Source organism: Acartia tonsa, chromosome 4 (assembly GCF_053477335.1).
Source record: "Acartia tonsa isolate MP-2025a chromosome 4, ASM5347733v1, whole genome shotgun sequence".
Lineage (NCBI taxonomy): Eukaryota > Metazoa > Arthropoda > Copepoda > Calanoida > Acartiidae > Acartia > Acartia tonsa.
The window spans coordinates 9,037,361-9,060,663 of NC_137263.1; the positions used below are offsets into that span (position 1 = coordinate 9,037,361).

A 23,303-nucleotide genomic window follows, 5' to 3' on the forward strand; every position below is an offset into this window, starting at 1 on the left:
TTTCATGGACAATTATTAATTTATTACGATTCTTATACAAACACATTACAAAACAGATAGAAACTGACACACTTCACTGCTAAGTTTTCCCTCATTCTAGAACAAGTTTTATATAAATAAAATCACATTATTTACAATTAGTCAATCTATATATTAAATATCTTATACAGTTAAAGAGCTAAAATTAAATGATAGTATTTATATATCTATAATCAAATATTCCTTAATTTGAGGAAATGCAATTTTTGGCATAGTTAATACTCTCATCTTAATGATTTTTTAATGTTAAACTTTAAAATACTTAAGTCCATTTTGAAAGCCTCAATAAGAAATGGCGACTGACAAAAATGCCATTGGTGAAAATTTATAATGTTTAGAGGTTGCTAAAATTTGCCTAGGTAAAAATTTGACTACTAGTGCTCGACAATAAACAGAATTGAGTGGATTTTCTTGGGGGGTTTAAAATCAAGATTACAAGTGTCAAAAATATCAAATGAACTATCTTATTTTTGTTTTATATTTGTTTTTCTTATTAGATTTTAAAATTTAGAGGAGTTTTGATCTTAAGACTTTAATAACAATCGTTATCTTCCTATTAAACTTAATCTGTACATGTATGCCAAAACAAACATTAAAATTCTCCGTCAACATTATTTATAAATAATACGAATATGGTTAAAACATGAAATAATATTAGAATGAGACTAGTATAAAATGCAACAATAAGAAAATTCAGCAGTAGGGCATGTTCACATCTTCTAAATACTACCAAAACTTAAATGATATCACCAAATACATAAATATAATATATATATATAATCATTTAATCATCACATAAAACAATTTAATCTTTTTTTAAAACAATTTCAAGTGTAATTGTATTATCTCGCATGCAGAATTAATAAGTTATAGCCTTATAATTTAAGATTTTTTGATTGTATAACGCTAGTTTTAATTCCCTTAACAGTTTAAAGGTTTATGGCATCTTTAAAATCGTACTTTAAGAAAACGGCATAATTTTCCTGATTGAACTTGATTTTCAAAACTAGAACCAATTTGATAGGTTGCACTTTTTAGTGACAAAGATGCTGGTTTATTAGATACCTACCTATACATTATTTGATTATCCTTAAAACTTTCAAACTAATGATAAAAAATAGAATGAAACAAATTTCAATAATTATACTACCAATAAAAAGTTAATATTTCTGCATGAGAAGATAATTGAATCACAAAATCTCTTTTTAGAACAATAATATATCTCAACTACAATTTTATCTAATATCCATTTGTATTCATTAAGTCAATTAGTTACAAAGTTTCAATTCAAAATGTTAAAATGGCTGACCTATGTAACCTCATTTTATATTTTTTTAAAAAGTTTGTTAAAAAACAACTATATTTATTCTAAAACACCTTTAAAAATGTGAAATATTTGGTATCAATTTGGCACAAAGTAAAACATGTACAAAAATCTTTTTCTTCATGAAACCAAATTAAATTATTTCAGTATGCATAAAAAGACCTAATTCTAAATTACAAAAGCTTGCCAGTTTTTTATTTTCAGTTTTATAATCTAATATTGATTATTGATAATAATTTTTTATGAATTTTTAAGAAAATATGACTAATTTATAGAGAACTTTGAAGGTCAAAAATTAGAAAGTGGTAAATAAAATCAATTATGTATATAATGCACTAACTATAAAAAAAAATTGATTAGAGTGTCCCAAACCTTTACAGACTCTGTAGTTAACAAAAGGCTAAAAAAATTAACATTAAGTAGGACACAAAATTTTTTTAAAAAATAATAAATGTAAATATTGCATTTTTAGTTTTTAGTTTCACTTTAATAATGATAAATAAGGAATGTATAGAAAACAAGAAAATTAACTTAGACTTTTCCTAATACTTTTGAATTAGGAAACCTTTAACTAGGAAATATTGGAAACAACGATCTGACCTTATAAATTATGCTTACAAATCTTTTATAGCTATTATTCATAATAATACTAAATTTGCTTGATTATTACTACCCATACATTAATATGAAGCTCTTAAATTTTCAAATTTTTAAAGTTAGGTACCCAACGTAGTATTAGACCGACCCAAAAATTGTATTTATTAGAAAAGGTTCAATTTTAATTGGTAACTATGATGTGCTCTAAATTAATAATCGTTATACCAAAATTATAGTTTCCTATCCAGTAATCATAATTATGGAATAGAAATTGTAATTCTCCCACAAAAAAAAACATTTTTACTATTTGCATAATATCCAAGCTAGTCCATGTGGACATAAAATTTCATGTTTTCAATTTTTTACATTTTGCATCCACTAAGAATAAACGGCACGACGTTCTAAGGTAAAGAACGTACATGCATATATATAAGTGTGTAAATATATGAAAATTTCTAATTCCAATTCATAGTAGCTAAACACTGTATACCTAATACTTAAATTTATGTATAATACATAGAATATATATCATATTATTTAACATATTTCTCATTAAATTTATTTTTGCTGTTTTTGTTTAGATAGGACGGTTTTTGTATTTTTGTCTGTCCCTTGGAGGTCCAACAGCTCCCTGTCCTTGGTGATGGTGAATGTAGTGTGGCTGCTGATGGTGAAGCTGATGTTGGTGGAGATTTAACAGTTCTGCGCCCATTGAGCGCCTGCGGAGCAACAGACCGGCCTTGGCTTTGTTATTATTGGCGGCAGCAGCGCTAGCAACTGCATTTTGGTTTAATACTCGGTTACGTAATTGTTTCGGAAGACTTTCTTTTATGAGCTCTGATGGCAATGAGCCGCGTCGAACAGTTGCGTTCAAACAATTCTGTTCGTGACGCAGAAGTGCTGTAGATATCTTGGTCTCTGCTAGGATAAGGTTGCATGGTGCTGATCCACGTCGACGGGTCAACCGTTCGTCAAGGCTCAGTTGTTGGCAGGGAGTAAGCAACACGCTGCTGTTTACTGTGTTCTCTTTTTGATCCATTTTAATCACGCATTCGTCCTCGTCCTCAAATGTTGGTGGATAGATAGGTGTTGTATTCTCTGATAGCACATCCTCGCTAAATTGAACGGAGACCGGGCTACGGAAGCGGGTTTCGCGAGATTGTAGCGCCGACCTTTGACTCCTCTTCGTTCCCGATCCAGCATCATTTCCAGTTGTTGGCACATCTCCGCCACTTCCAGTAGAAATGCTGACAGACGTTGGCCTACATATTTTACCGCGGCCTGGCTTTAGCGAGCTGCGATTAAAAAGACCGCGCAATAACGAGGACCTTCGGCGGTCAGTCAAGGAAAAGTTTCGACGCAGGTTGACAGCTTTTGTCGTGAAATCAGCGTCAGGCTGAGTCATCTGATCAAAAACACGAAGTAAGGGGTCATTGCATGGCAGTGACATGCGTCGTCCCAATTTGGGATGAAGATCAGCGGCCGAGGATGGCGCCAAACTGGAAGCCACAGACATAGACATATTTTTTCCTGGTTCTAAACGTGCACAGCCGTCAGCCGACAGAACGTTTGCATCCATTTGTGCAATTGGTTTACTTGCAGAGTCACTAGCAGTTGACGAGGGAAGTTCTTCTTGCATCACCTCCTCCTCCCACTTTGTCTGATTTTGTCGGAAACACCGGAGCATCTCCTCAGAAAAATCATTGGCTAAAAATCTATGCCACTCTATGAACAGTGGTTCAACAACAAAAGAATAAAATCCAACTTGAACTTTTGCAACAGTCACATTAAATCTATCACATATAGGAGTGAGTTCAAAACCAAGCTCGCGCTCTACATCACCCTGGCGGAAAAATTCCTCGCAGGCCCGAAGCGACCACAACTTGGACACGGCCCAGTCTCGGCACGGATTCGATATGTCCGCACATTTAATAGCTATCTGGAGTATAAAATGCCGATGGTGTTGAAAGGATAAGTTAAGCTGGTTGTTGTCCAGAAAGAAGCGCAGCTGTGTTAGGAACTCTTGTTGGCGGGAAATGTCTGTGGCAAGGACGAGGGAGCGGACCAGCTCAGTGAACTCAAGGAACTGGCCCTCTGCAGAGAGGTATTTGGTCATGCCAGCGTCAACAAAGCAAGAGATTGCTGAGCGCCAGTGATGGTTTTCAAGTACAGATACATTGTCGTACAGCAGAGCAAGATGGCTGCCTGTCGACACTAGAAATTTTTCGTTCACACCTGAAAATAAAAGAATTTCAAATGTCTTCTTGTTTCTAGAGAAAAATACAAGATAAAATGTTTTAGTAAAGAAATATAAATCAAATTCCATTTATCACATAATAAATAAAATCTACACACACGATTTCAGATTTGTATCATTATATGTCCTCAATACAAATGAAATGTTATTATAGCAAAACCGACGAACGGACAAACAAAAATGCTATTTGCAGGAAGCTCTTTGGCTATAGAAAAATACTACATTTCGTAAGTAATAATAGCTAGTAATGGTTGAATTGTTTTCTTAGCAAAATAAGGCTATTGGATGAAAGAATCTTATTCTTTATGAAGGGAGAGGTAGGTTGTGCTAAAATTCCGTGAAGGTGTGAGTTTTAAGGCTTAAAAACAGTAGTAGAACGATAATATTCACTAAATATGTGTATTCCTTTTTGAAAAGATCTATGGACAAAATTTTTAATTTAAAGTTAACATAAATTTTATCGTTCTTTTACTGTTTATAAGCCTTAAAACTCACATCTTTACGGAATTTTAGCACAACCTACCTCCACCTTAATCAGCTATCTACCCTAATAGCGTATATAAGCTACACAAAACTAATAAAGTTCTGGAATAAGAAATTACCTGGATGGTCGAGATCATGTGAAACAGCAGCGACCAGCGCTGCTAATAATTCAAGAGGAGACAGGTAGGGTAAGATACGAGCCTGCTGACAGAACACGTACATAGCCTGTGTCACGTCGCTGGCGTGGAGTGCGTTGTGGTAGGGATTGCCTGAGTGGTAGCCTCGTTCCAAAAGTCGAAAGAAGCTTAGAACATCAGTTGGGTCCATCTTAAAGTAACTCATCAGTCCTAAAATAAATAAAAAATATTTCAGAAAAACAATTTAACAAAAAAAAAAGAGCGATAAAAGTGATAAAACCCTTTTTATTTTACCTTAAATTATATATGTTTAAAACATATTTTAGTCATTAGTATTTTAAAAGGCATTCAACTTTGATTCTGACACTTATTTCTTAATAAAAATTTTGAAAATTTGGAAGTGTAATATTCTTTTATGGTAACCTATCCCTTCAGAAATTTATTTAGTGGAAAATAATAAAAAATATCTTTCAATAGAAAGCTTCATTGTTCTATTAAACAATGAAGATAATCTTTAACAATATAATAGAAATTAAAAATAAACAAGTTCATATAAGGCCACAACATACAAAGGTAAAATAAAAATGAAAATTATGCACATTATTATCCAGATTTTCTAGTGCGAATTTTAATCCAAAAAAATTTGCACCAATTGATATTTTTTTGAGGTAGGTATTATTTCCCCATAAATATTTACCTTTTATATTTTTTGTTTAAATAGGGGCTAGAGGGTAACTAAAAACTGACATTTTGTGTAAGATAACTTTAAAATTAACCTCATTTGTTAGAATTAAGGACTATCTACTTAAGGGTAACAACCACCTAAAACTTTGCTTTGGGGATGGGGGCCGGGGGGGGGGGGGTTGTACTTCACCCTTACTACTTCCCAAATACACCTCTTGAACGTCCTTGCTTAATGACAATAGAATATTTAACAAAACTTCTTATTTGAAGGTCATAATTAGATGTTTTTTTTATACATATTAACAATCTAAAAAATTGTATCGAGATATAAAGATAAGAAGCTTGTGAAGAAAAAAAAAATATGTAAAAGAAACCATAAAAATATTATTTAAAATCTTTAAGGAATTTGAATGTTCTACAAAACTCACATACTTTTTGTACAGGTGGTCAATTGAAGAGCAACATTTTTAACCTTAAAACCAAATCTAATTTCATATTTTAATTGATAATTTGTAGACGGTTTCTATTGAGTTACTTAACTGTAAAACCTTGGAATATTGTATATTCATAGATTATAGTTATGAAGACCCATAAATATTTACAATTAATAAACATTACACACGTACTAATACCAAGCTATAAAACATATGTCAATAGTATAATACTAAAATTGTAAAAATGTGGGAAAACAAATGTAACTTGTTCTGTCAGGTATGGGGATAAGGTAATTAAACTGTTGAAAACTTTTCCCCTCAACTGTTCTGCCTGTCTGATTAATAGTTCCTTTTGATTTACTTTAAAAAAAAATTAAATTGTATACTATAAAGAGACAAAAGCTAATTCTCCTAAGAAATGAGCATTTAGACCGTCAAAAACTCGAGAGAATCAAATTTTTATTTAAGTGCCATGTCTCTTTTATTTAGGTTCATTAAGTCATATTATTAATAAGGGGGGGGGGGAACTTTTGCCACTTTCGCGTAATCAGTGTTGTGTGGGCTAGGTATTGATTTGAGATTATAGGTTATTTAAGATAAAAGTTTACTTTTGGGTAGTAGTTCACGGATATTTAATCATTTTTTGGATAGGTCTCCAGATTCAGGTGCTGCAGGCTGGAAGGTCGTTTCTGGACAGGTAAAAATTTTTAAAAAAATTGTTTGAAGAGTTAGAGAGCAACCTGTAAAACAAAATAAGCTTCTTTTTGAATATTATTAACATATCTGCAAATATCGCAGCTGCAGGTCAAACAGTTCGTGAGCATTAGCAAATAGACCAACATTCTTTTACTAGCTATGCCCCTAACATCTTAACATAAAATATATATTTAAAGTTATAATAAAATGATAGAAAAAGGATGAGGTTTTGTACTATTTTAGCGCAGCTACTCTGGAACAAGATTTTGTTAATATGTTTCATTATCAAAGTATGCTATTTAAATGAACAATGTATTGCTTGTTTATTAAATGTTTTGAAATTAGAATTTAAAATGTTATAAGACTCATTAATCTTTTTAATAAAAAGTAAGTTCCCTGAAATGAATAAATGATTTTGCAGATCTTTGCTTGTTATTGCTGCACTATTTATTGACAAAATCGTCCTTGTCTGTTCTTGTTTGCTACGCAATTATATTGGTATTTTGGCGTAGTGGTGAATCAGTAATAATATCTGTGTGACGTATTTATTATTGTAACAAGACATTCACATCTCAGATTACTGTTATACAAAAGTATTCAAAATATTATGCGGGTGTACGTTTTATTTGCTCTTATAAATAAACTTTATATTTTAAAATAAGATTTATAAGGTTAATTATTTATGTGTACCTGCGTTAAAAATATATTTATGTTTTTAGCAGTTTCAAGATAATTTAGTTGTAAAATCATGATTAAAGGCATGAAGAATTTGGGCATGATATTAAATTAAATGTTTTATTTAAGTCAAATAAACAAACGAATTAAATATGTGACTAATTTGAGCCTTCAAGCTCTTTTAAAAGATACTAACGGCTTCGCGGCCCTAGGGGCTTTGCCCCAAGAGGTAATTAAAAAAAATATATATAAAATTAAGTACTACTGGTGCTGCCAGTAGTTTAATAGGAACTAACTTCCCAATAAACAAAAAAATAGGGGGTATTTTTTTGTTTTTTGAGGGGTTGTGGGTGTCCCACCCACCAAGAAAATAGCCTAAAACCACCACAGGACCAGTAGGTATATTCCCTGAAGAGTAGAATCCAATTGATTCAGTGGTTACCAAGATCTTAAGGGACAACGGACGGACCGACATCATTCAACTTTGTATTATACCTAGATTTAGTAATGATGTAAAAAATTATTCATGTATTAAAACACCTTTTTATTTTTGTTCTAATACTTATAAACTTAAGTCATGTGAAAAAAAATTTTTTGAAATTTTAATTTAAAGATTTACATATATAGTTATTGTATGTAAACTGTTTGTGTATGATTTTGAAACCCTCCCGCCCGACACTTATTATTTTAAAAATAAATTGAAGATAAGGGGGTTATCAGTACTTAACAGGCTGTTTGTGTGAAAGCATTAAAAAGTATTACACGAGAATATAATGACCGCTTTCTCAATCGCGTTACCGACAGAAAATCCAACATTTAAGAATATTTAGAAGGGAGGGTTAGTTTTGAGGGGGGCGATGGGTTGACCCCAAGCCTTAAGATTCTCGCTATCCTATAATATAAAGTTGTAAGATTTTTTGTTTGTTCGATAATATACCGCTAACAGAGCCCCTGGAAGCTAGAGACGTAACCACTATTTAGAAATAATATAAAACAATATCTAAAGTTTTGATTGATGGAGTAAGAGGAAAATCTGATAAGTAAATTCTTATTCTGAGCACATTCATATACAAACAATAATCATATATATAATGAAATGCCAACATGTCAATAACAAAATATTTACAATATCGATGTTTACATTTACCAACATTATATATGTATATAAATAAAAATATTTCTTAATTAATGCGTTTTATTTACAGATGTTAAACATTTTCTTATTAATTAGGGTTTGTCTTAGAATATTATCTACAGAACGATGTTAATTCGGTATATATTATTGCCTAAAATGACTTTGGAAGTGTTTTAATCGCCGATATAAAAAGTTGGATGTTCTAGTTCTCTCTACATTATGTGTGTGAAATTAAAATGGAAGTTGGTTATAATTTGAATAACCAAATATTAGAAAATATATTTTTTCAAGGTAACAAAAAAACTTTTTTCCTTAACTTAAAATAAAATTATCATAACTGCGAAAGCAATTTAACAAAGACACGATAAAAATAATTCTGATACAAAAAAATGAACTTGCCTGTTTTATAAAGAATATGCAAACAAATGGAAGGAAGACAGTGACCTCCTGTCAACCTGTCCAAGAGAAAAGCGTTGAACTGCCATTGGTCCACCTTGTCGAGGATGCTCAGAGCCAGGTCTGGACACATATCGTCCAAGAGTCCCGGGTAAAGGTTCAATAGGCGGGTGTAGAGCTGGCGGTGAGCTCGGCTCTGCTTTCGGCTGCCTGTGTTGGTGGTCCGGCTTTGCGTCCCGGTTATGTCATACCTCGATTGGCCTGAAATTATTTTTTCAGTAAAATGCAGTCTTTTTATCAACTGTAACATAAATTTTAGCAATATTAACATCTGGGGCTAATTAACATAAAATTTTTTAAAGAAAATTGTCCTATGAATGTCGAAGAAGGTTCAAATTTAATTTTTCAAAGCTAAATTCAGCTCCATGAGCAGGAATGCAACTTTAGATCCGAACAAAAGTTATTTTTCCTCCATATTTTTAACATGTTTTAACATAGTGAAACCGCCGCAGTTTCTTTACAGTCCCTCAAAATTTAAATGTACCTAATCAACGCAACTGCCTTATCAAATTCCAAATTATTTTTGGTCGAGTTCCTTTTGTGTTTTAGGCTCCATCAACCTATTTTATTATTTACCTGAATTTTTCCCCTCATCTAGCAGATTTGACAGAAGTCTATCCTCCTCCAGAAGGCGTAGACAGGCAATAACCTCGCTGTGCCGACCTCCATTTCGGCCCCCACATATTGCAGCAATTTTACCGTCCCCATCCGCACTCCCGCCGCCCTCGCCATCACTGTAGGCCATTTCCATGTTTGGTCGGCAGGAAGAAGCAGCACAGAGAGTGCCACCCAGTGCTCAGGAGCCAGGGGATGTGTCTGTCTAGCACCCTAGACTACGCAGTCACCAAATTCACCATTTTATTATTATCTTCGGTGGTTACTTCTCCAAAATCTAAAAACAACAGGCTTGATAAAAAAAAATTGCAGAAAACTTATGTATCCTATTATATAAAGTAGAAAGGTTATTTGTCTGAAGCTTAAGATTTCAACAACTACTGAACTGATTAAGCTCTCCATTTAAGGGAAGCTTAAAATAGGTCCTGGGATTGTGTTAAGCTATTTCATTATTTATATTTAAGACTTGAGATGATTTTACTAATTAATTCACCTTTCTTTTTGTTTACATAATGGATAAGTAATGGGTTGGATACTTAGTTAATTAGAATTGGGAGGTTATAAGTGCCACACTAAAAAATATTCTTATTTTAAAAATAACTGCTTAATATTCAAGAAAATTTCATACAAACATAATTTAGTGTTTGAATGTGTTGTATTTATACAGGTATATGGGCGTTTCGGTGTGTGTGTGTGTTTATCACCTGTTAGCAAAGAAACTATATAAATGAACCTTTCCGTCTACCTGTGAATTAAGCGAATTGCCAACAATTTCATATTTAATTTCCTTAGATTCTTAGTCAATTAAGAATTAAAGCTATTCTTAAAGCGACCTCTAAAATAGTTTTATTTTCACTAAATTCCTGGGGATAACGAGCTACGCTCGCCATATATGTTGTCATCCTTGTAGTGTGTGTATTCGTACATAGTATATTTTGCCCGGAGATCTGATGAAAAAAGTATAACGTAATCAATACAAATTGACGTAGATACACATTTATACTATAAACAAATCATCTTTTTCTTCAAAATATAAATTGTAATGTTTTAATTTTAAATCCTTCTCATTTTTTTGAAACTTTGGACTATGCATAATTTGCTTGGATTTGTATTCGCAGATACTATAGAATACAAATACAAAGTATATTTTTCTGCTCTTTCTTTTTAGTAGCAAAGCTACTTTATAATTCGAAATATCCACATTCTGTCAGCTACGTTTAGCACTAAACGTGATTTTCTCGGCTGCTATTAAATTTGTGGCCATTGTTTTGGGTGAAGATTCCCTTTACAAATGAGCACTCAATATATAATTTACTTGGTCCAACAGTCTGTCCTTTTGGCTCTGACGGTCATTTGAATTATGTAAGAGAAGTTTTTTAAACTCAGCTGCTATGATAATAAAACGCCCGAATCTTTAGTGAACCTTCTCATGAGCAATGAGCATCTACTCATTAACTCACTTCAATACCAGCTGTTATTGCTTTGCTGGCCTTACTTTAATATTTAATTGAGCTTAGCTACTTATGGATTTTATCATCCTTAATTGTATTAATATCAAAATATTTTGTTGTTAAAATATTGGCGAACAAAATGTTGCTGGAATCCAGCCTTTCCTAGGTTTTAACAATTTTAAAAGTACTAGCGGAACAACTTTTATATATTTGATCAAAATAAAAAGAGCAAATATTTGCTGGTGAAAATAGATTTAAACCTGCACAAAAAGAACTAAAATTTCATCCATTTTAAATCAATTAACTCACTGACAAACAAACAACCTTCATCTCAGTACATAGCATAAAATATTAGGAAAATCGCGAATCTGTTAATATTGACAGTTGTCCTTGAAAGGAAGTTAGAAAATGTACAAAATGTATTTACAATATTTAGAAATTAAAAATATGTTTTTCAATATCACTTAAAGATTTAAGCAATTAAAAATTCGTTAGAACTTTTGAAGAAAAACTCACTTTATTTCTAAAATTCTTTAAAATTATTAATAAAAACTAATACAAAATAACAAATGCTTTGATGAGTTCAATGTGACTGACACAATAACAATCACTATAAACTATTTTCGAATAGTATATAAAGGAGTATTACCGAAGCTGATGTGCCTTTAGAGATTACCACCCAATTTATACCTAGTTATCCTATTATTTTTTTCCATATCATTTCCCTTGTCCCCACCTCCCTTTCCCTATCGTCTACTTTAAAAAATAGAGGTGGGGGAGAGGGAATGGAATAGTATGGGAGGGGGGTCGTGTATTCTTAACTTTTATATTTAAACCACTTTCTGTCTGCTATATTCAAACCTAACACAACGAGTAGCAGAATTTCCTAAAATTTGAATATTCGATCCATTGTCCCCTCCCTTACTCCCTGGCCGCTTGTTCTTAAATAAAAGTAATAAAAATACCATAAAAAATTAATTTGTTCACATTGACCTATCTCCATATCCCTGAGGAAGACAGGAGATTAAAGTGCAACAAAAAGGTTTTTTATGAAATCGACAGAAAAACATAGGGTAACAAAAGGAGCAAAACAAATAAAAAAGGTATCAAAATCTTATTCTCTAAGCAGCATTAAACACTCTATAATCACTTTGGTATTTTTTTGCGGATAAGTACAGTATCAACTGTAATATTTGCCGAACTAAATAATAATTACATAGTTGCATAGCAGCAGCGGTCACCAGCAAATTCAAATGGAGCCACAAATCAATTTGTAACCTTTGACAGACTTACAACAGAAGATGAGCAGCCCTGCTATATTTTCGCGGATAAGATTAATCGTTATACTATCTAGCAGTCAGGAAGCAAGAAAGGGGAAAATGGGCAATTAATTCAATTTAAGAGTTTTCAAAGAAAGGCCATGAAATCCAAATTAATCCAGAAAATTTGGAGGAAATTGTAAAGGGTGTGTTAATCAAAATTAGAAAATTATAAAATAAGAAAAAAGTTCTAAGAAAAAAGCAATCATTTAAAAATTAGATTACAAGTATATCAGACTGACGTAACCATTCTGTAATTAATTACAAGAAAAATCTCTCTTGAACTCGTTAAACCCAAAATCTTATATTTTAAATGCCACTATACACAAGAATTAAATTTAGGTTGTTAGATTAGGGTTCTTTGATTGTTTATTACACAAACATCACAATAAAGTTCTTAACTATGAAAATATACTTATGGAGAAATTTTTTTTTTAAACCAGCCATATCATGACAAATTCTTCTGTCTGCTATATTCAAAACTAACACAGAGAGTAGCGGCATTTCATGCCCTAGTACCCTAACTCAGTCAGAAATTGCTAAATTCTTGCACATTCCCTTTAAGCCAGTACCCAAAGTCTGAGACTCCTAAAAATTGAATATTCGATCCATAGTCCCCTCCCTTACTCCCTGTCTAACAGTACATTCCTCTCCTGTTTAGGACGGGTTGGTAATAAAATGGATTAGAATATAGGTGGATATTATGACAGGGGGAAAATTGTCAATTTAAGTTGTTATTCCCCCTTTTAATTTATTGGTCTGTTCGTTTATCCAGTAGGAAGGGGGGGCACCGTTATTTTAGTCTGCTACAAGCTTTACTTTATAAGAGTCCATCTGGTGTAATAATAAATCCATTAAGTAATATACAAGAAAACAGGAAAAATGTTAGAAATTTTTTGATAATCTGTGTGAAATATTTCTGATTTTATGTACAAAATATACGAGAAAAAGTGAGTACAAATTCCTAATTCATATCATCATTAACATGGACGTCAAAGTTCAAATTACTTTAAAAGATGATTCTATGATATAAACAAAGATTTTAAGCTGAAGAAAATGACCTAAATGGTTTTTGAGCTTAAGTCTTCAGGATTGGATAGTAATTTTCAAATGGCAAATAAAAAAAATTACAAAGATATTAAGCATTCATTCACAGTTTTAAAATTTCTAATATAAACTAAACTTTATATAGAAGCTGATTTCACTCTAAAAACAAAACCACCTAATGGCGATTAGTCCCCTTAGTTTAAAAAAAATAGTTTTGTATGCTTTGGCCGTTTTCTTCGTATTCACTGTTAATATCAGCTAGGTCAAAATAAAACTAAAATGAAATTGACCAATGTAAGTGGGTATTGTAATCAACAGTCCACCACATCCTAGTAAAACTGTCCATTTTTTTAACAAGGACAAGCACATACTAGAGTTTTATTTATAATTATTAGATTCATTTAATTTTAGTAAACACACCCTTAAATAAAAAAGAATAAAACAATAAAAGTACTACTTAATTGTAATGATGCAAAATAAAGGTAATATTGAAAATTTTTGTGTATAAGAATAATATTCCTTTAACGTGGTACTCTTTCTTCCAAAATCTTTAACTCTTCCTCTAATCTTTTTTAAAAAGTAGATATAAGCAAGTATGAATAATTTTTTTTAAAAATAAAACATTGTAAGATGAAGAATAGCTTCTTCACTCAAAAAAGAAATGAAGTAAATAAAATAAAAGTGACCATTGGGGCCTTTATCTGAAGCAAACCTTTTCTCTCCTAATACCAATCAAGGAATAGATTTAAAGTAAATACACTAATGACATTTCTGCTGACAAAGGAACACAAGTCAGAAGATATAACCTTGCTATCCTAGCCATTCATATTATTTGCGTATTTTCATTTCTAGTGCCACAGCTACTAGTCTCCAAGAGCTAAACCATAAAGGGGTTTTAAGAATTCGTAACTCTCTCCACTTGCAATATACACCAACACATCTTTTATCAGTAAGGGAAAAATTTCAGCCTTCATGTATAAAGCTTAAATATATCGTAGGACTAGTAAGTATAGTTTCTAAAAGTAAAATGGTGTCTAGTTGTTATGCAGATACAGCTCGAACAATGGCGTGCTCGGGGTTTTGCCATGGGTGTGTAATTTTTAGGTGGTGAAAAAGGGGAAGGCAGACCTTCTAAGGGAGGGAGGGGGGGTGGGGTTGAAACCCTCCTTCTCCACGCTTATAAACTTTAATATAAAAAAAAGATAACAAAAGATTTGATAATTGACTTCAAAACCTTCAATTAAATTTTTTTCTGCTGAACATTTATAAAATACCTTACCTTAAAAAAAAACTTTATTTAAATATGTGAAATAACAATCTTTATTCAATTAACCTTTCCCAATATCCCTGAGTTAAGACTAAGGAGCTTATGTCCATAAAAATGAAAGATAATAGCTGTAGTACGGTAAAATATTTAAGAACACTTGTTTAGGCTTTGTCCTTCATTTTTTTAAATGAATGTAACGGTATTATTACAACATAAAATGTTAAAATATTTTATTTCTAATTAATGTTATGTTTAAATTTCAGAACAATTACAAAACGCAAAATGACTAAAGTGGGGAGGGGGCAATGGAAAATTAAGAACCCTTTATTTCCCACAATATTAAAGACCTACCAAATGAACAATCTAACATATTGCATTCGAAGCAATACTGTGTCCTTCATTTTCTCAACCTTCATGATATTGAAGTTTAACTCGAGATTTTTTGGGGGGATGTAATAAAATAGAATAACCACTCTGTAAAGAACAATTTTTGTAAATACACAGATGTTTGAAATATTTTAACTTTCCCTCTCGTCCTCGAAATCATGTCCTTGTAATAAAGAATATATGTATAAGATTCTAAAATGAGGGGAGTAACAAATAATCTACCCTTGTTTTAAATTAAATATTTTTATCAATCATGTACGTTCTGTACTGTTTAAAACTTGATTAAGAAAATAAGTAGTAACAAAAAATACGACAACATCCATAAAAGCGAAGCTTAATAAATCAGAAGGAAAAACGAAAATTAACAAAGATAAAAAAAACTGCACTGCATAAAAAAAATCAATGTCAAAAATTACATGTTTAAAATGGACATAAAGATGTTTTGTAACATATCATAGATTTGATGCACTTTCTAAACTGCAACTAACTATTATAGGAATCAATATGCAAAGTTTGAAGTCGATACTTCAATTCTAACATGCCCAAATTAACGATAAGAGCTAACCGTTACGGATATACTGACCGACTCGCGTTGTAGAAAATCCTCCCTTTCACAGTAACGTGCATCATTGCGTGAATATTGTTGCAATGCAAATATTTCACAATCCCTTTATTTAGCTACGCCTCTTGCTTCTAGGGGATTTCCTATTTACTCTAAAGGTGGCTATTGTTTGTTGAACCTTTTAAAAATAGTATATTGTTGTTTTAAAGTTCTTATTTGACTCCCAAACAAATAACCAACTACTTCCGTATGATCTAGAATAAATAACTGATTTATAAAATTAAACAATCATATTTCTATATTTTAGATTCAAATTTTCATCTATTTGTTCTCATATATTTCTATGTATTTCTATTCTTCTTTAAGTTTAACTTTTAAAATAGCAAAGAAAACAAATTTAAAGTGACCTAAGAAATACCATTCATAGATCTAACCCATCTATACAATTCTGTGTTAAATTTGATTAATACAATTCAAACGTGAGCTACAAATTTGAAAACTTATGTAACCTAAAATAGATGTTACAGAAATAAACCTAAAATAGAATCTCAAAAATACAATAGAAAATATAAAAATTATGTTTGTTAGCAACTCAAGAATTTTATTTACGCCATTCTAGGCTCAGATAAAGGTTAAGATTGCGATATCAGAAAGGAATTTTAACTTTACGCAATAAAATTAATTGAGAACTTTTGATCAACATAAGCTTTAGTTAAACTTTAGAATATGTTTATGTAATTAAATCAACGTTTGCATCATTTTTCCCCAGTAAACTAGGACAATTTTGTCCGAAGCAGTACAACAATAACCAGCTTCCAACATTTTTGATGAGAAAATATAATACTTAAATATTAAATTGATATTTTTTGTTGATAAAAGGATGATTAAAACGTGTATAAAAAGAAAAGTTCATAAGCCTAAAATAGTAATAAAATAGTAATACTTAAAAAAAAAAGAGTTTTAGATCAACGAAATTGAATTCCTCGGCCTTATATACGATTTTAAGTTATTTTAATATGTATATGATGTTATCTATTAGAAATAATTTGTCATCTAGTAAAGTTTGATAAAAAAAATTTAATAGGTACAAAAAAAATAATATGAGCTAACAACCAACTACAATAAATGTGCCACTGAAAACAATTTAGAAATATATAGCAAACTCTCCTTTTAGCCTAGAAACTACATAAAACTTTATGAAATATTTTGAATTTTTTCTGCTTTCTCCTTAACTGTTTTTACAACATAGCAATGTCTTTCCATAGTTTCCCCCTTTTTATGATGAGAATAGATGTATTATATCTAGATAAGCCATCTCACCCCATTTTGCGTCAATCTTAAAAAGGGATATTTTGCAGACATAAACCATCGTTTATTTTTTGTTATATACGAGATCTATTCATGAAATAGCACGATGATTTTTTTTGACTATATAATTTTAAGAAAGTTAACTTTATCCTAAGAAATTCAACTATACATAACTCACTTATTATGTGGTATGTCATGTGCTTCACATTACACAAGGCAAGAAATTTTACATGGTATCTAATTTACTAATGAAATGCTTAATCCTAAGAAAAGCAGCAATTTATAGCTGACTCATAATGCGTACCAAATGAAAAAAAATATGCTCTTATGTACCCAAAATCTGTAAAATGTTTGAACCAATGACAGGTCTGGGATGTACCGTCTCTATTCTCCTATTGGCCGAATTGAACAATATGTCTCTAGATTATCTCTCTTATGATGAGAATGAAGTGAAGAGTGAAGGATACGCAGAGTGACCGTCTGAATACACACACACACACACACACATATTTATTTTGTGCAAAATATTTGTACACATTATACATATTTGCTAAACTTGATTAAAAGGTAGAATAACTTTTTTTAGTTATGAGTTGTTGATATCTAATTCAAATGTAAATCGTAAAATCTATTCTTACTCTTAGGAAGCAATACATGTATATAGTTTCAGTTTTCTGTGATGTTTTTAAGGGTCAGTCCTACCTTAATTTATGCAATAGTTAAGTTATGCCTCTCCCTGTTCTTACAACAATAACCAAATTTGTTTTTCAAAAATCAAAACATAGGTATAACTTTCCTCATTTTCTAGATTTAAGTGACTGTAATTGTAATTGCATTTGATGAAGTGTCTTATATCAGATTACTAGAGTTGGCTCGATATAATTATCTCCCTATTGGCTAGTTTTCTATATGCATATCTATTTCTCAATAAATCTATTTTCCTCACCCGGCATTACTATCTAAAAGAAAGTAAATATTTAATAATTTAAATGATTTTTAAAAGATTTTTTTAAATTATATTTTTTTCTTTACATTACCATCACCAAAGGGTTAATGATGATGATTACAATTTTAGTTTAATATTTGAACACACAAAATGTCGCCACAATCGAATTCTTTTAAAACAGAGTTTTCTTAAATTTATCATATTATAAATTTAAATTTTCTTTTTTATGATTAGAAATTAAATACATCAATATAAGGTAAATAGCAACATGAAATGAAAAAAATGAATTTATTTTTAATAAAGTAAAATAATGGGTCTTATCGTTCTGGGCAATGAGAGTTTATTATGGATTATTGGAGCACTATGAGTTTTAATCATATATTCCTTGGAAAACTTGAGCTCGTTTATAGACATTTATTTCCTATATAGATCTGACATGGATCTTGAAGCAATTAAGCAGGCCGTTTTGTACATGTTAAAAATTGGAAGATTTCATTAAATAAAAGTAATCGCAAATATACTTAGTAAATAACATATTTGCTTTTATATTTTATCCATGATAACCATTATAATGAAATGTGTACGACTGTAATGCTATGTGATATATCAGTATATCAATAGAAGATGGTCCACGGATTTTGCCATTCTGAGTTTGGAAACCATGACACTTAATATGAATAAGACTATAAAAAGATATTAGTAATTTGTAGTCAAAATGAACAGCAACTTTTTTCATCCATTTTGTCCGATAAAAAGTAACGTAAATTTTATAGATTATCTTTGGGCATGAGACAAGATTTCAGGTCATTAAAATGAGATTATTTTTAAAGTCATTTAATGAAATGTCTTATGAATTCAACTAGTTTTAAGTCAAAACAAAGCTTACAAATAATGCCTCCCTAAAGTATCTTTTTTCTTAATGGATCATACTTGCTTCAAGATAGGCATAGTAATTATGGGAAGGTTGTTGTTTCATTCCCATCTTTCATGAAATATGGTTTGGTTTCCACAATCTAACATGTAAAAATCCGCGAATCCCCGCATGTACATATATTTCTTTGCTAACCTATGCAAAGAGCATGCTACAAAAGAGCATTAATGTATTTCTACAATAGAAATGAATTGATCCCAAACTCTGCCAAAATATTGTGGCTTACTTACAACCATTTCACATACACAATTTATTAGGTACAGAATATTAGAAGTGAATACTCTACAATTATGTTGGTAAGTCCGTTATTTAGCAAAAAAATAGAAGGAAAACATCCGTAGATATTGGCTAAACTCACAATAAAGATTTCGCATCGCAATAGAAAATATTTACTTGTTTACCATGTTTCTTAATTAGGTAAAAGTATTACTTAATTAAACCAACTAACAATTTTACTCAAATTAATACTTAATATCTTGATGATATGCTTTTTTAAATCAGAAAAATACACTAATTTGATATCATATCTTTGAATCATTAGTGAATTAAAACCAAATAACTAATCATTGTTTTGACAAACTGCTGGCAGAACAGTCTCTGTCTGTACATCAATAAAGTTGAATAAGTTGGCCTAAAGAAAATTTGTAATAGTCAAGTACTAAAAATAAAGAACTATCGCGCAATACTTGAAAACGTGAGCAATGTTTTTGTATGCTGTAAAATACTTTTAATTTTTTAAATACTCGACTGTTTCATATTTTTATTATTCTGTTTCTTTAGAAGCGTAGACAGATTTTGTTCTGCTAGCTGAATCAAAATTATTATATTGAAAAATTACTCTGTTCCATGTTATAAGACCATAAAGGCTTTTTATTGTAAAATATCTGAGTTTGGAATAAACTCTCCATGTCTAGCAAGAAATTAAGATATTTATAATTAAATTATGTTAAATGTAAGTGGGTTATATTATTCAGTAATTTTTATCCGATGAAAATCCCCCTGCATCATAAGATAATATCTTAACAATGATATCAAAAACATGAAACTGAAAACTTTATTTATTTTTTAATTCAAAAGGGGGGAGGCGGATGTGCCACTTTTTGAAACCAAAACTAAAAGTCAAAGGAACTCAACTATGAAAAGAGTTACAGGTCTAAGATTTTGCATGGAAGTTGCTTTATAGGGTTACAATATGGAACAGTGAAGAAACGGCGGCGCAACCGCCGAAAACCGCCGAGAAATTGCAAAAAAAAATTCGGCTGGAAACGGCGGTTTTCGGCGATTGCGCCGCCGTTTCTTCACAGTTCCATATTGTACCCCTATAAAGTAACTGCCATGCAAAATCTCAGACCTGTAACTCTTTTTTTAGTGGAGTTCCTTTGTTGACTTTTAATTTTGGTTTCAAAAAGTGGCACATCCGCCTCCCCCCTTTGTATTTGTGTAATTTTTAGACACAATAGGAAAAATAAAGAAAACAATAATAATTCCAAAATATAAAGGTATTTTGACTCTCAAGATTACCTAATACACTCATAATTAGTCCAATTGAACTTTCCTGTATGAAATACTAAATTTTATCTAAATCAATTTGATGTAACCATCCCCTAGTTAATTAGTTGAAATATCTGGATTACAAATCCTAGTTATAGAAGATCTTAATTTAAGGATTTAAAAGAATCAAATAAGCTTAACGATATTTTTAATTCTCGAATGTATTTTGACCCAGGCTACAAATTATGACTAATCCCCAATCTTTTTTTGTGGCCAAAATTGCGTGGGTGTGCAAAGCCGCATGGCACACACCATGTATAATCAAAATATTTTTACTAGCCCATCATTTTATTGTTTAAAAGATACACGAGTTTTTATTAGTTTTTTTATAACATTTTTTGATTGATTAAGGTATTATGATGATTGATGATATAGCATTATAAGGTTAAGATGAAGTTAAATATTTTAATAAGAGTGCTACGCATTTTTTGGTACAAACAATTAAAATTGTCATAAAATACAAAAAGGAAAAATTGTCTATCATAAGCTCTATGATTCTACATTGCTTGCTAGCTAATGTTCGAATAAAATAATAGAAGATGAGTTTGGTTATTTTGCTCAATTTTAGTTAAAAGCTGTTATACTCTTAAAAATCTCTAATAAAAAATTACCAACAAACAAAAATATTTTTTATTCTTCTAAAAATGTAAATTCAATCTTCCAATTAGAAGAGGCATTTCAATTTAGACACAAATTCAATTTCCAATAATTCATTCTACACACAGGAAGAGGAGTAATTGCTCCCGTTTATGTGAAAAGGAATATTGTAATTTAACATTTGAAACTTTGGTCTTCAAAGGATTTGATTCTAGTTTCATGAATAACGAATATAGAATAGAATGAATAATATTAATATCTTAAGTACAGCAAAGCCTGAAGGTTTAATGACAATTTAACAGAAAATAACTAATAACAAACGTTGTCTTTAAAAATGTAAATTTTACGATATTGTTAAGGAGGGAAAAAGTTGATATAGTACATTTATATTATTGGCTAAAATAAAAGGCCTAGGCCTTTTTCTTAATATAGAAATTATATTTCAAAATCAGAACAAAAAATGTGTGTAATTGTTAATATATAAAAAAAAATGAAAACAGGATTTATAATATCGGCGTATCTAAATACTTATATTTGATTATACAGATGCCTCGCTTATCAAATAGTGTCTAATCTTCAGAGGAATTATTATTAAAAAATGAGGGTCATAGGATACACAATCTAATTTTATTTTATTTAGAAATTCAGCACATCTAAAAGTGACATACGAACTTTCTGGTAATGATTATAGAATTGAAACACTTTATACGGGGGGGGGGGGGGGGGGGGGGTAATGCAACCATCTCGTAATCAATGTGTAAATGAGACTTAGAATACGAATTTAGATCTGAAATTTTGCATTAGTAATCCTCGGTAGGTCTATTTTCCCTAAATCGAACAAAAATTGAAATGTCTCATAATTACAGGAATCGTGTAAAGGAAATTGTGTACCCTAGAGATAAAAAAATCATAAGAAAAAGTATTGAAATTAAATTATCAATTTATATATAAAAAAAATCTACAAAATGGAGAAAAAAATATACCGACTTAATTCAAGTAGCGCAGTTAGTGAATTGTACTTAAAAGACCTTGTTGGTTCTTTATGCAATGACTCAACGAAAAAAATCTGTCGAAAACAATAAAGTGAAAGGAAGTTTTTGCTATATAAATAACACATCATGTTTTCTCACAAGGAGTCCTCGGCAATAATATATGTCTCAAAGTTGAATTCATGTAAATTAATTGCTAATAAAGTAGAATAATTAAAGGTTTATTTTAAGTTCTAAGATTTTAAAAATCAGAAGTAGCGAACGAAAAAAACATAACTAAAAAATTAAGATATTGGCTCACACAATTTCATTTAAACACAATTTCTTTCCATTATTATTTTAATCTTTTTATCATAAAAGATTTTATTGGAAAAATTTTTAAAAAATTCTTTTTTTAATTATCAAATATTTTTTCAATGAAAGGAGTAATATTTTGTTTATGGTTTTAAGATTATTAAATTAAAATGGAGATGAGAAAGATAATCAAAACAATTTGCTTTGATGTATGTATAGTAGAAAATTACATAAGATATAAAAAAAAAACTAGATTTTGTACACTTTAACTTTGTTTTATTATCTTTTGTTTTACTTCGTGTAAGAATATAAAATTAAATAAAGATCAAGTTTTTCATATATTCGCCTTGAGGGTAAATTTTTATTTTGTGTAAAATCCTAAAATTTGCTTGCATACTTACTTAGGCCTAGATAGAACACACAAAAACACAAAAAAAGAAGGCATCACTGAGTCTATCAATGCCATTTACAAATAGGCTAATTTAGATAAGATTCTATCCTTTTTTCAAGTGTACTTTCACATAATAAATTCCAAACAAATCTTACCGTAACGTTCTAGTTTTATTTAACTTTAACAACATCACTTTTACATTATTATTTGTAACTATTAATGATGGTATAACTAAGTGGTAATAATAGTTTGATAAAATTGTAAATACTAACAGGACTAAGTGTCTCTAGACTAGGGATGCCAAACCTAGGAGAATCGCTGACACTACTTTTGCCGTCTGCACATTTCTAGAAGTATGGGAAGGGGATAGAGAGAAAAAGGAACGGGAATTTAAAGTAGTTGGGTCTGAAGTTTAACATATAACAAAATATAAGGAAAAATAGAAGTAATACTAATAATCTTTACAATTAACCTGTTTTAAGAAAGTTTTCAAACCAAGAGGGGGTATTGGATGTTGCTTTAATCCTCCAATGTAAAACACATATAAACGTGTGTAAAACACCCTTTTTTAGTTAAAATCTCTTAAGGGACAATTTGTTGAGAATATTAGTTTAACAATACAAAATTTTCCAGGCATTTAATTTTCAAACAAAAAGTAGTGTCGAAAAACTGTTTCGGAATCGCCTTCCTAGACTCTGTTCACTAGTCTAGTAGATAGTAGAGATTACTGC

The 23,303-nt window shown here is 30.5% G+C and overlaps 1 protein-coding gene across 14 annotated transcripts; it reads right to left on the reverse strand.

The window, feature by feature from the left end:
• On the reverse strand, positions 1-22,910 carry LOC145315950 (uncharacterized). Of its 14 annotated transcripts, none has more exons than XM_080156181.1 (8): positions 22,728-22,910; positions 9,494-9,809; positions 8,861-9,118; positions 4,820-5,047; positions 2,451-4,195; positions 1,190-1,278; positions 631-885; positions 1-222 (listed from the first exon to the last, which is right to left on the reverse strand). In XM_080156181.1, the coding sequence occupies exons 2-5, from the start codon at positions 9,666-9,668 to the stop codon at positions 2,538-2,540; spliced, it is 2,319 nt and encodes a 772-aa protein (XP_080012307.1). In that variant the 5' UTR covers positions 9,669-9,809; positions 22,728-22,910; the 3' UTR covers positions 1-222; positions 631-885; positions 1,190-1,278; positions 2,451-2,537. The 14 variants fall into 14 exon arrangements, with proteins under 14 accessions (XP_080012307.1, XP_080012303.1, XP_080012298.1 ...); XM_080156177.1 differs by having other exon boundaries at positions 631-913; XM_080156172.1 differs by having other exon boundaries at positions 613-885; positions 22,728-22,898.
• Positions 22,911-23,303: the final 393 nt, after the last annotated feature.

What these genes read in the sequence shown, in the direction of transcription:
- LOC145315950 (XM_080156181.1), bottom strand. Translation starts at nt 9,668, where the DNA reads ATGGAAATGGCCTACAGTGATGGCGAGGGCGGCGGGAGTGCGGATGGG. An exon ending in GCATATTCTTTATAAAACAG is followed by an intron (nt 5,048 to 8,860) that starts GCAAGTTCATTT and finishes TATTTATTTTAG; the next exon opens with GACTGATGAGTTACTTTAAG. An exon ending in ACATGATCTCGACCATCCAG is followed by an intron (nt 4,196 to 4,819) that starts GTAATTTCTTAT and finishes TTTTATTTTCAG; the next exon opens with GTGTGAACGAAAAATTTCTA.